The sequence below is a fragment of the Perkinsus marinus genome, assembly GCF_000006405.1.
Source record: "Perkinsus marinus ATCC 50983 genomic scaffold scf_1104296949386, whole genome shotgun sequence".
Taxonomy (NCBI): Eukaryota; Perkinsozoa; order Perkinsida; family Perkinsidae; genus Perkinsus; species Perkinsus marinus.
In genome coordinates this window covers 1-11,840 of record NW_003209921.1, presented here as the reverse complement: position 1 = coordinate 11,840, position 11,840 = coordinate 1, and the positions used below count along the sequence as shown (strand labels likewise).

The 11,840-nt window shown below is 49.5% G+C and overlaps 2 protein-coding genes and 17 non-coding genes across 19 annotated transcripts; all 19 read left to right on the top strand.

Annotated features, from left to right (window-relative positions):
• Positions 1-339: 339 nt before the first annotated feature.
• Positions 340-412, top strand: Pmar_PMAR024632. The gene has a single exon. It is a non-coding gene; the product is annotated as a tRNA-Arg (tRNA).
• Positions 413-532: 120 nt separating this feature from the next.
• On the top strand, positions 533-604 carry Pmar_PMAR024631. Its single transcript has one exon. It is a non-coding gene; the product is annotated as a tRNA-Cys (tRNA).
• A 108-nt stretch (positions 605-712) lies between these two features.
• On the top strand, positions 713-785 carry Pmar_PMAR024630. The gene has a single exon. It is a non-coding gene; the product is annotated as a tRNA-Arg (tRNA).
• A 120-nt stretch (positions 786-905) lies between these two features.
• Pmar_PMAR024629 lies at positions 906-977 on the top strand. Its single transcript has one exon. It is a non-coding gene; the product is annotated as a tRNA-Cys (tRNA).
• A 108-nt stretch (positions 978-1,085) lies between these two features.
• On the top strand, positions 1,086-1,158 carry Pmar_PMAR024628. The gene has a single exon. It is a non-coding gene; the product is annotated as a tRNA-Arg (tRNA).
• A 120-nt stretch (positions 1,159-1,278) lies between these two features.
• On the top strand, positions 1,279-1,350 carry Pmar_PMAR024627. Its single transcript has one exon. It is a non-coding gene; the product is annotated as a tRNA-Cys (tRNA).
• Positions 1,351-1,458: 108 nt separating this feature from the next.
• Pmar_PMAR024626 lies at positions 1,459-1,531 on the top strand. Its single transcript has one exon. It is a non-coding gene; the product is annotated as a tRNA-Arg (tRNA).
• Positions 1,532-1,651: 120 nt separating this feature from the next.
• Positions 1,652-1,723, top strand: Pmar_PMAR024625. The gene has a single exon. It is a non-coding gene; the product is annotated as a tRNA-Cys (tRNA).
• Positions 1,724-1,831: 108 nt separating this feature from the next.
• On the top strand, positions 1,832-1,904 carry Pmar_PMAR024624. Its single transcript has one exon. It is a non-coding gene; the product is annotated as a tRNA-Arg (tRNA).
• A 120-nt stretch (positions 1,905-2,024) lies between these two features.
• On the top strand, positions 2,025-2,096 carry Pmar_PMAR024623. Its single transcript has one exon. It is a non-coding gene; the product is annotated as a tRNA-Cys (tRNA).
• Positions 2,097-3,170: 1,074 nt separating this feature from the next.
• On the top strand, positions 3,171-4,040 carry Pmar_PMAR024622 (hypothetical protein; the record flags this gene model as incomplete). The annotated part of the gene is made up of 1 exon (XM_002778456.1): positions 3,171-4,040. One exon carries the CDS (start codon positions 3,171-3,173, stop codon positions 4,038-4,040), a length of 870 nt encoding a protein of 289 aa, XP_002778502.1.
• Positions 4,041-4,565: 525 nt separating this feature from the next.
• Pmar_PMAR024621 (hypothetical protein) lies at positions 4,566-5,510 on the top strand (the record flags this gene model as incomplete). Its single annotated transcript, XM_002778455.1, has 1 exon — positions 4,566-5,510. One exon carries the CDS (start codon positions 4,566-4,568, stop codon positions 5,508-5,510), a length of 945 nt encoding a protein of 314 aa, XP_002778501.1.
• Positions 5,511-8,872: 3,362 nt separating this feature from the next.
• Positions 8,873-8,944, top strand: Pmar_PMAR024620. Its single transcript has one exon. It is a non-coding gene; the product is annotated as a tRNA-Cys (tRNA).
• Positions 8,945-9,052: 108 nt separating this feature from the next.
• On the top strand, positions 9,053-9,125 carry Pmar_PMAR024619. Its single transcript has one exon. It is a non-coding gene; the product is annotated as a tRNA-Arg (tRNA).
• Positions 9,126-10,867: 1,742 nt separating this feature from the next.
• Pmar_PMAR024618 lies at positions 10,868-10,940 on the top strand. The gene has a single exon. It is a non-coding gene; the product is annotated as a tRNA-Arg (tRNA).
• A 120-nt stretch (positions 10,941-11,060) lies between these two features.
• Positions 11,061-11,132, top strand: Pmar_PMAR024617. Its single transcript has one exon. It is a non-coding gene; the product is annotated as a tRNA-Cys (tRNA).
• A 108-nt stretch (positions 11,133-11,240) lies between these two features.
• On the top strand, positions 11,241-11,313 carry Pmar_PMAR024616. The gene has a single exon. It is a non-coding gene; the product is annotated as a tRNA-Arg (tRNA).
• Positions 11,314-11,433: 120 nt separating this feature from the next.
• Pmar_PMAR024615 lies at positions 11,434-11,505 on the top strand. Its single transcript has one exon. It is a non-coding gene; the product is annotated as a tRNA-Cys (tRNA).
• A 108-nt stretch (positions 11,506-11,613) lies between these two features.
• Pmar_PMAR024614 lies at positions 11,614-11,686 on the top strand. Its single transcript has one exon. It is a non-coding gene; the product is annotated as a tRNA-Arg (tRNA).
• The last annotated feature ends 154 nt before the right edge of the window (positions 11,687-11,840 follow it).

The following is an 11,840-nucleotide window of genomic DNA, read 5'->3' as shown; positions in this document are numbered from 1 at the left end:
GGGGGCGGGGAGAAGATAAACGAGCCCGCGACGCAACTGCGGAGGGGAAGGTATACATATGCGACGCTACTCACAACAGGCCTGGAGTACAGGCTACGGAAAGCCTCTCAGATGTTTCTCGCGATCGTAACTATGCAGTACTGTAACGTCTACTTCGCTCGCCAACGACACAAGTTACCGCACTCTCGATTTTTTTTGTGTGGTTGTTTCGCACCGGTGACTCTGGTCTTGTAACTAACCTTGATTACTTCGTATTCATCACTTTCGAGAGGTAGAGTAATCACTCATGTAATCGGCGAAACAGTCACAGACATCAACATGATCCGAAGTGGAATCATCGCCCTGCTGGCCCAATGGATAAGGCGCCACCCTCCTAAGGTGGAGATTCCGAGTTCGATCCTCGGGTAGGGTAGATAAGTTTAGTGAGAATCATTAGAGGACGACTCGATTGAGCTGGCTGTAAACGACACAGTGAGGAGTAAAATTTTGAATGAAAATAGGTCAAATGGAGGACTAGTCCAATTGTGTGTATGGGTGTGTAGCTCAGTGGTAGAGCGGCCGACTGCAGATCAGCAGGTCCTTGGTTCAAATCCGGGCGTGCCCTTTGAACCTTCGCAAAATTTCCATCAAGGAATTTTCGAGAGGTAGAGTAATCACTCATGTAATCGGCGAAACAGTCACAGACATCAACATGATCTGAAGTGGAATCATCGCCCTGCTGACCCAATGGATAAGGCGCCACCCTCCTAAGATGGAGATTCCGAGTTCGATCCTCGGGTAGGGTAGATAAGTTTAATGAAAATCATTAGAGGACGACTCGATTGAGCTGGCTATAAACGACACAGTGAGGAGTGCAATTTTGAATGAAAATAGGTCAAATGGAGGACTAGTCGAATTGTATGCATGGGTGTGTAGCTCAGTGGTAGAGCGGCTGACTGCAGATCAGCAGGTCCTCGGTTCAAATCCGGGCGTGCCCTTTGAACTTTCGCAAAATTTCCATCAAGGAATTTTCGAGAGGTAGAGTAATCACTCATGTAATCGGCGAAACAGTCACAGACATCAAGATGATTCGAAGTTGAATCATCGCCCTGCTGGCCCAATGGATAAGGCGCCACCCTCCTAAGGTGGAGATTCCGAGTTCGATCCTCGGGTAGGGTATATAAGTTTAGTGAGAATCATTAGAGGACGACTCGATTGAGCTGGCTGTAAACGACACAGTGAAAAGTGAAATTTTGAATGACAATAGGTCAAATGGAGGACTAGTCAAATTCTGTGCATGGGTGTGTAGCTCAGTGGTAGAGCGGCTGACTGCAGATCAGCAGGTCCTCGGTTCAGATCCGGGCGTGCCCTTTGAACTTTCGCAAAATTTTCATCAAGGAATTTTCGAGAGGTAAAGTAATCACTCATGTAATCGGCGAAACAGTCACAGACATCAACATGATCGGAAGTTGAATCATCGCCCTGCTGGCCCAATGTATAAGGCGCCACCCTCCTAAGGTGGAGACTCCGAGTTTGATCCTCGGGTAGGGTATATAAGTTTAGTGAGAATCATTAGAGGACGACTCGGTTGAGCTGGCTGTGAACGACACAGTGAGAAGTGAAATTTTGAATGAAAATTGGTCAAATAGAGGACTAGTCGAATTGTGTGCATGGGTGTGTAGCTCAGTGGTAGAGCGGCTGACTGCAGATCAGCAGGTCCTCGGTTCAAATCCGGGCGTACCCTTTGAACTTTCGCAAAATTTTCATCAAGGAATTTTCGAGAGGTAGAGTAATCACTCATGTAATCGGCGAAACAGTCACAGACATCAATATGATCCGAAGTTGAATCATCGTCCTGCTGGCCCAATGGATAAGGCGCCACCCTCCTAAGGTGGAGATTCCGAGTTCGATCCTCGGGTAGGGTATATAAGTTTAGTGAGAATCATTTGAGGACGACTCGATTGAGCTGGCTGTAAACGACACAGTGAAGAGTGCAATTTTGAATGAAAATAGGTCAAATGGAGGACTAGTCGAATAGTGTGTATGGGTGTGTAGCTCAGTGGTAGAGCGGCTGACTGCAGATCAGCAGATCCTCGGTTCAAATCTGGGCGTGCCCTTTGAGCCTTCGCAAAATTTCCATCAAGGAATTTTCGAGAGTGAAGGTCTCCCAAGAGAGCAAGTTCACGGATAGCCGAAAGACAGATGACGGAATTTCAAGAGAAAAGCAAGACGTCAAGTCGTTGCTAAAGCAGTGATCCAGTCTGATCACCTTCGGACCACACACCCAAGAACAGAGAAAGTTCCCCAAAGTGCTTGAGAATTCCTGTTGGGAACCCTCAAGCACTCTTAGTTAGGCATCAGACGAGCTATCTTGGGTGTGACGGTGTTTATATTTTTTTTTGCCTCTTTCTTTCTTCCTTTCAGTCTTCTTGGTTCTTTCCTTTCATCCCTTTGCTTCTTTTCTTCAGGTTCATCGAATATCGTGTATGAAGTGGCAGGTTTAAGACTAATTTTTCCATCATTGTGCGGTTTCACTTAATATGTTGTGTTTTAAGCACTGACTGGGACTTGGTAGGGAACCAACGTGGCCCAGTCATGTGTCGCCCTGAAGTGGCAGGTCGAAATTCGACCGTCGAATATAGGCTGGGCTCGCTATCCCTACAGCACCGACCTATGGCGTAGGGTCCGAACCATTGGGACGTCAACGAATTGTTGATAACAATATCACATGGTCGACACCATGATTTAGTCACTCCCTCAGTGGCGGGATGGTGGGGTAAAGAACGACAAGCGGAAGCTGTCGTGACTCTCGAGGTGGTCTCGAGTAGTAGCCCTGCCGGGATCATCCCGGCGGGATGTTAGTCTCATCATGAGACCTGGGTTCTGTGCGTCTCTGTCTCGGGGTTAGACCAAGCTGATACCCAGAGTTGATCGGGCTAGAGTGGCTCTACGAGTTTAGGACGGCCGCCTCGCGTGGCTGACCACTCGTCGACTTGCCTCCGTGTCCGCTCAATCTCTCGTTGCCCTAGAGATAGTGACTGCGACACTGTATTCTCCACCGAGGCTCGGTGACCGAGCTGTGGACCTTAGCTTCGCGTGCCAGGCTAGGCAGAAACTCTGCCACAGAATTCAGCTAGACGAGTATTGGGTCATGCTACGATTTACGTGAGCTGGTCGCAGATTGTTTTTATATGTCTACCACGCCCAGCACGCCCGACCTCTTCCGCGAAGTTTTCCCCGACTTGGCTGAGAAAGCGTCGACTGTTTGTGTCGACATGGGTATTAGTACCGTGGGTGTGCTCGAGGCGGCCCTGGAGGACAAGGAGCTGACCGACGAACTATTGAGAAGGTGTGCATATGGGGGACTCGACGGAGAGTCCGAAACAACCACTATGACGGAGGTAGCCGATGCGAAGTCTGCCAGCTCATCCACCAAAAGTCCCGGTACTGCCAGCGAAGTCGTCGATGCCAACAAAAACTATGGTGGTGGTGGTGGTGGTGGTGTCGTCGTGGTCGAGAATCTCGACCAGATCTCGACTCGAGATCTTCTCGAAGCTGAAGAAGACACGGTTGCTTATCTGAGCCGGTTGCTCTGGTTAGCGAGGTCACGATCGTTCGAGGCAGCAGTCGAGTGTGATAAGGGTTACAGGCTGGCCTTGCCACAAGGGGTCACCCGCCTGCGGGACACTGACCCTTCTCTCCAAGTCGACTCTGCCTTCGGTACCTATTTAAGATCCGATCAGTCTCACGAGTTGATAGCTGTAGCCTTGGTTAAACCGGCGATGAGCCAATCTGGCATACCCAGGCCACCTTCGGGCAAGGGTATACGTAGGCAAGGGAGCGCTATGCACTTCGGTGCTGACACTTGCCGTTTCACTCGCCAATCCTGTCCCTTTGGTAGGGATTGCCGTTATCGTAAACATTTCGGCGACCCCCAATCTAAGCCTTATTGGCAGAACGGTCAAGGTGGGGAGAAGGACAGTAGCTTCGGGTCTGATAAACGCCCTAGGACTGGGCAGGTGAAGGATGAACCATCAAGGAAGAACCCTAAGAACCAATAGCTGCGGCATTGGTTTGGTGCCAATCCAACACTGTTGAAGCTGAGTTTCCGCCATTTTCCGAAGTTTGATTATCATGTAGTCAAAACTGGTCGCTGCTGCGTTGCGTCGGTGCCGTTCCTAGTGGTCATAACACCATAAATGGGACGGAGGAAACGTCGTTCTCGGAACAACTGTCGTTCAGTTTGGTTCCCACTTAACAAAGAGACTCTTCTTTGGGAAATGCCACACGTGAGGTCTACCCAAGCGAAGAAACAGCGAGATAGGCGCAGAAAGTTGGGCAGCAAGCCTGAAGATCACCCTTGGGTGACGTCGACCCAGGAATTATCAGCCGCAGCGGTGGAGGGAAAGCCTCGAGATGGCTCCGGGTACTCAGGGCAGTGGGACAAGTTCGAGTTTCGAGAATCTGAGCTGCCATTAATAGAGAGTACTTCTGGGATTCTAATTAAGCACACAGAGAGGTTCTGTGCGGCCCGAAAGGACTTTTTAGATCGTTTCTTCGCCAGCTCTCGGGAAGAGCAATCCGAGATGAGTGTGGAGTGGAACGCCGATGATGGAGCTTCACTCAATAGTGTGGCCAATGATCTCCTTGAGGACTTGACCACTTTCATCTCGGTCGCGAAGGACATCAATAAATCGGAGCTGGGAGAGCTGGCCGCCCCCCCGTCCACTCTACGCGCTAGACTGCTAGAAGAACTCTGCCTCAGTACGGCCCCTGGTAAAGGAGCAACGACGGAGTCGCCCGGTGAAGACGCGGATATCTGCCGGATGGTAGCTGAGGGAGCACCAATTGGCCTCTTGATCCCGGTTCGAGTAAATGCGGAATGGCCAGCAGTCGATACTGACAAGTTTGGCAAACCAAAGAAGGATGAGCCGTCCTTCGTGCGGTGGCCTGGCGAAAAACTCGAGGAGCTGAGGCTACACGACTGGCCGCAGGGCAGCATTCCTCCAGATATGTATAGGCTGTTCGAAGAGCTCATAGCGAAGGAGCTTCGGCTAGGCCGGTTATCAGAGATTAATCCGACGAGTCCAGACTGCAAGGCGTTGTCGAAAGTTCATGTGATGTGGAAAAACGGGAAGGAATTTAAAGCCATCCGACAATTGGACGACTTCAGGAGGAGTGGTATCAATATTACCGTACGTACTGGAGCTCTACTCGAAAGCAAAGGCGAAGACGGTACTGTCCGTGGCCTGAAAACAACCCGCTGTCTCCCTAGGTTCCGGGATGTTTACGATCTATTGGCTAATGTCCCGCGACCAACCCCTAGTATTGGAGATGAGGATAGCCAAGTTTGGTTGTTAGAATGGGACATAGTATCAGCGTTCAAATTGATTAGTGCGGAATCGAGCGAACGCGGATTCCTATGCTCTCTGGACCCTCGGGATCCCAGCAAAGCCTTCAAGCACAATTGCCTGCCTTTCGGCCTCGTAACATCCCCGAGCGTTTCCGGGAGGCGAGCCTACGCTGTGTAAAACGCCTATTGGACTGTGCATTGCGAATGGCTGCCCCGGAGATTGTTACTACAGTATTTCGAGCGATCGTATATGTGGATGACTATACGATGGCCACAAGCAAGGCGAGGTTCTGTCTGGTATTCAGCCTGCTCCTGGAATACACTTGGAATACCTATTGAGCTGACGAAAACCCACGCTTTGAGGAGTGATGGAAGGATACTTGGTTATCGGGTGGATAATATCCACTGGATATCGGGGAGAATAACGATATCGAACTCAGCGTGCCGGTGACCAAAAGAGATAAGATAATCGCTGTGTTGCTATCCGATCAGCTATGTATACCGCGAGCAACGCTGGAGACGCTTGTTGGCCGCATAAACTGGTGTACAGGTTGGATTCCCGAAATACGGCCCAAATTGGATAAGCTCTATGAAGTACTGATGGTCCTGAGCCAGCGACCGTCTCTTCGGAGCGTCAGAATATAACCAACCAGGCGCCTAGAGCTACATAAGTCCGCCGAGACCTTCACTCGCAGTCACAACAAACATAATCCATACATTGACTACAAGGATGAGCATCTATTGGTGACCGATGCCTCTGGATGCGGTCTGGGTAGGGACTTCTTTCCACGATGCGATACTCGGAATCTAAGATAGTTTTCGATAAATATGGAGGAAAATCCCGAGATTTGGAGGCAGATTTGGTATGAGCGCAGGAATCGGCTCGATGATCAACTTCCTGCCGAGCTGGAACCAGTGAAGTTCGTCAGCGGTGATAGTAATTTCCTCGAACTACTCGCAGTCTATTATGGCTGCGAGTACATCCGGGCAATATGTGCTCCGTGGGTGACTTATATCAGATGCTTCTCTGACAACACTTGTACGGTGTCAGTACTAAGAAGCTTCAGGTCGCGCTCTATGAGCCTTGCTTCCGTCGTTTGGAGATTCGGCGACTTCCGTTACCGACTCAATGCTCATCATATTGCCGGGACCTTGAACAGCATAGCTGATGATATCTCTAGGTTAACTCGTGCTTCGTTGGTATCCACCGGTCAAATGCCGAGGTCGTGGCGGCAGGTGCCACGTTAAGTCCTTAAAAAAGCTGTGGCGTTCACTCCTCTTCAAGTCTGTAAGACATCACCTTTGTCAGAAGTTGTGGCTCACGACTAACGTGGGTTCATAGTGCTCGGTTTCTCGTTTGCGGACCCGACCGAGTTCCTGTCAATTTGAGTGGGCCCAACTAAAGGGATGCCAGATTTGTCCGTCATCGTTGGACCGCTACATTCCCCATGTCAGAAAACTCCGCCTTCACGAAGTGGAACGAGATTCAGCCTGCATACGGTTCAGCTGAGGCTACTGCTCAGAATCTGGAGCTACTAGGGCTCTCGATAAGTGAGGACACAAGAAGAGGCTACGAAAGGGCAAGAAGAGAGGTCTACGAAATGGGATTGTCCTCCCCTCTCAACGCTGGTAAAGTTATCCGATACATCAGATGTTTGTTGGATGTAACTGAGCTGAATTCGACCTCGGTACAGAAGCGAATTAAAGCCCTAAGGACTTTGCAGAAACTGGAAGGCTTTAGCACCATGGAGGCCGCGGATGAAACGCTTATTAAGCAAGCCATGCAGGCTGTTTTACGTATAACTTATACGGTATAAGGCCCCAGCGGGATGCCAAGCTCGCTGCCATAATGCTCGAGAGTGCAGTTGAGTTCCTATTTGACTGTCCTGAGGCACAGTTCAAGGACAAACCAGAGAAAAGCCTTGTACGATCAGCTCTCCTCAGCGGGATATCACCGTGCTTAAGGTCCGGCGAGTTGCTGCGCGTAAGAAGCCAGGATATCACTGAGATACTACCTGGGGTCCTGGGACTCATATTAGAATACACCTCGGTATCACCAAAGTCAACAAGATTGAGTACGTGGAGACCTCGTGTAATGCTTCGAAGGATGTGTGCGAACAAAGGGGGAAATGGTGCTGCTGCCACACTATGATTAGCCTCTGAGACGCGACGGCCAGGCCACTCAGAATCTTTCACAAAATCTATAAGAAGTCTACGGCGGAAGTTGAAAGCTTTGCCCAGTTTCTACCGGACTCTATTGGCGAGGTGGACCTTATGCAGTCTCTGAAATTTTCTGGTCATTCCTGCCGTAGAAGTGGGACAGTATATCACTTGCGTGCCGATGCACCAAGGCCAATTACCAAAGGAATATCGCGGTGGCGCCAAGACGCGATGATCCATACATATGGGGACGAGGAGGTCAAAAAACTCGCCAGGCACGGAGCAGCTATAGTGAGAGAATACGTACACCGCCCTCTGGACTAGGTGGATAGGAGGTGAACTCCATATAAGTCCGTGACTCACGGACCGTGAGTCACGAACTCATAAGTAATTGTGATCGAGGCCCGCTGCCCGCATAGTCTGAGGATGGTCGGATAAGGTGTTTCTGGGATCACTAGGATTTGTGTTTAAGAGTGATTAGTAACAAGGCCACACCTGTGTTTCATGGGTTGGGGACCCGAGAACGGCGGAAGGGATCAGATCACTGACATAAAACCCAGGCGTGAACTTGCTAACACCTTCAATTAACCCGTTGGGCATTCAAGTATGGAGCTTCGAACATGCACGCGGGAGAGGTTTGGCAACATGAGGCGGGGGCATTCACCCGGGATCTGCACGGTGGCTGATTGGTATAGCCGTGTTTTATCCCGGGCACTGAATGCGTCACGGACGTGGACTGCTTCTCACATGGGTTTGTGAGATCCACCCTCGCCCGTGACATATTGCCAAAACTCCCATCACAGAACCTCCATCAACTGCGAACGGCATGACGTGAGTGAAGGTCTCCCAAGAGAGCAAGTTCACGGATAGCCGAAAGACAGATGACGGAATTTCAAGAGAAAAGCAAGACGTCAAGTCGTTGCTAAAGCAGTGATCCAGTCTGATCACCTTCGGACCACACACCCAAGAACAGAGAAAGTTCCCCAAAGTGCTTGAGAATTCCTGTTGGGAACCCTCAAGCACTCTTAGTTAGGCATCAGACGAGCTATCTTGGGTGTGACGGTGTTTATATTTTTTTTTTCTATCTGAGATGGGGGGCATTCACCCGGGATCTGCACGGTGGCTGATTGGTATAGCCGTGTTTTATCCCGGGCACTGAATGCGTCACGGACGTGGACTGCTTCTCACATGGGTTTGTGAGATCCACCCTCGCCCGTGACATATTGCCAAAACTCCCATCACAGAACCTCCATCAACTGCGAACGGCATGACGTGAATCATTAGAGGACGACTCGATTGAGCTGGCTGTAAACGACACAGTGAAAAGTGAAATTTTGAATGACAATAGGTCAAATGGAGGACTAGTCAGATGCTGTGTATGGGTGTGTAGCTCAGTGGTAGAGCGGCTGACTGCAGATCAGCAGGTCCTCGGTTCAAATTCGGGTGTGCCCTTTGAACTTTCGCAAAATTTTCATCAAGGAATTTTCGAGAGGTAGAGTAATCACTCATGTAATCGGCGGAACAGTCACAGACATCAACATGATCGGAAGTTGAATCATCGTCCTACTGGCCCAATGGATAAGGCGCCACCCTCCTAAGGTGGAGACTCTGAGTTCGATCCTCGGGTAGGGTATATAAGTTTAGTGAGAATCATTAGAGGACGACTCGATTGAGCTGGCTGTGAACGACACAGTGAGAAGTGAAATTTTGAATGAAAATAGGTCAAATAGAGGACTAGTCAAATTCTGTGTATGGGTGTGTAGCTCAGTGGTAGAGCGGCTGACTGCAGATCATACTTCTGAACTTTTCGAGTTTCGAGGCTCGATCTCGAATCGATTCGGTCCCAGAGGTTATACAATCGATTGGTCCAATATCGATACCGGTAACCGAGAATCGATCTCGAATCGATTCTTTCGATTTAGGGGCGCCGGTTCGATCCAAGGCTCCGGCATTTTTATGTATTTTCTATTTCGAAAAGTTGCGCACAATGGAACCACTGAAACCCGGCACCTGCTCATCCGCGCCCCTAGATTCGTCGCCCCTAAGGTACTCAATCCGCCCCTAAATTGCCCAATCTGCCCCTAAATGACTCGTACCGGCCCCTAACTTTTCAAGCTACCCGAGCGTCCCTGAAGCTTCACTGCAAGCATGTCACGTGGCTTTGTTGACTGCCATGACATCTTGAGGAAAACTCATGTGCATCACGCTTGACCCTGGCCGTCTGAAAGATACATGTTCGAACTTGACCAGCCACTGGCTTGAACGTTTCGAAACCTTGGCCGACGCAATGATCAATCTAGTTTCACATCGTTGTGTTGAGCCGTGCTATCTACTGATCTTGGCCGGCGGCCAATGGCCGCCCTGAACACGTACTGAGCGTACTGAACTCCACCACGTAACTACATTTATTAGCTAAGCATACTGGTATGGGTCACTGAGACAGAAACTGTCAGTCTCAGAGAAGCTGTAACGATAGCGGATGACTCATCCAACTTTAGAACGCATGTGGCATATTTAGGGACGGATTGAGTAATTTAGGGGCGGGGCGAAGAATCCGGATTTTTGAACCTATGCTATATGCGATAACTATTAGAGTTATTAGGCTACTTAGTAGCCGCTACTAGGGATATTGAATTTGCGGTGTGGATTATGCTCAGAAATAGTATTTGGATAATCTTCTTCTGAATTACCGAAGAACTATCTCGAGGGTTCGTCGAGGCTCGAGGCAAACGCGCAATCTGACCGAACCCGGGGAATACCATCCTTCCGACCCGGGGAATCGGCATCTGCAGAATATCTGGCTGTCGCCGCAATTGGCAGCGTGCCACAGCAAAGCGACTCGCCTCGGGCGAACAGCAAGGTCGTGCGCGGATATTCAGTATCTCGCTGATGGAGTCTATCCGAGTCAGATAATCAGACAGCCTCCCAGTGCCTGTGGCTATCAACTGAGCGGTCTAGCCTCGACCCTTACTTTTTCTTCTCGTGGAAGTGCTTTGCTAAAGGCATCCTGAATTGTTGCAATAATATGACAGGTGCTGTAGACCCTATAAGTAACCCTCAATGCTGACGTAGGAGAGCATTTCAATGAATTTCGAATTTCGAGGTGGATCGATTCCTCGAATCGAATCGATTCGTCTGCCCGCCGCAGCATCCTCGATTGATTAGCACCGAACAATCGATCGATTTTCGATATCTCGATCCAATCGAGCCTCGGTCCGATGTATGCTGCAGATCAGCAGGTCCTCGGTTCAAATCCGGGCGTACCCTTTGAACTTTCGCAAAATTTTCATCAAGGAATTTTCGAGAGGTAGAGTAATCACTCATGTAATCGGCGGAACAGCCACAGACATCAACATGATCGGAAGTTGAATCATCGCCCTGCTGGCCCAATGGATAAGGCGCCACCCTCCTAAGCTGGAGATTCCGAGTTCGATCCTCGGGTAGGGTAGATAAGTTTAGTGAGAATCATTAGAGGACGACTCGATTGAGCTGGCTGTAAACGACACAGTGAGGAGTGCAATTTTGAATGAAAATAGGTCAAATAGAGGACTAGTCAAATTGTGTGCATGGGTGTGTAGCTCAGTGGTAGAGCGGCTGACTGCAGATCAGCAGGTCCTCGGTTCAAATTCGGGTGTGCCCTTTGAACCTTCACAAAATTTCCATCAAGGAATTTTCTAGAGGTAGAGTAATCACTCATGTAATCGGCGGAGCAGTCACAGACATCAACATGATCGGAAGTTGAATCATCGCCCTGCTGGCCCAATGGATAAGGCGCCAACCTCCTAAGGTGAAGATTCCAAGTTCGATCCTCGGGTAGGGTAGATAAGTTTACTGAGAATCATTAGAAGACGACTCGATTGAGCTGGCTGTAAACGACACAGTGAGGAGTGCAATTTTGAATGAAAATAGGTCAAATGGAGGACTAGTCGAATTGCGTGTATGGGTGTGTAGCTCAGTGGTAGAGCGGCTGACTGCAGATCAGCAGGTCCTCGGTTTAAATCCGGGCGTGCCCTTTGAACCTTCGCAAAATTTCCATCAAGGAATTTTCGAGAGGTAGACTAATCACTCATGTAATCGGCGAAACAGTCACAGACATCAACATGATCGGTAGTTGAATCATCGCCCTGTTGGCCCAATGGATAAGGCGCCACCCTCCTAAGATGGAGATTCCGAGTTCGATCCTCGGGTAGGATAGATAAGTTTAGTAAGAATCATTAGAGGACGACTCGATTGAGCTGGCTGTAAACGACACAGTTAGGAGTGAAATTTTGAATGAAAATAGGTCAAATAGAGGACTAGTCAAATTGTGTGCATGGGTGTGTAGCTCAGTGTAGAGCGGCTGACTGCA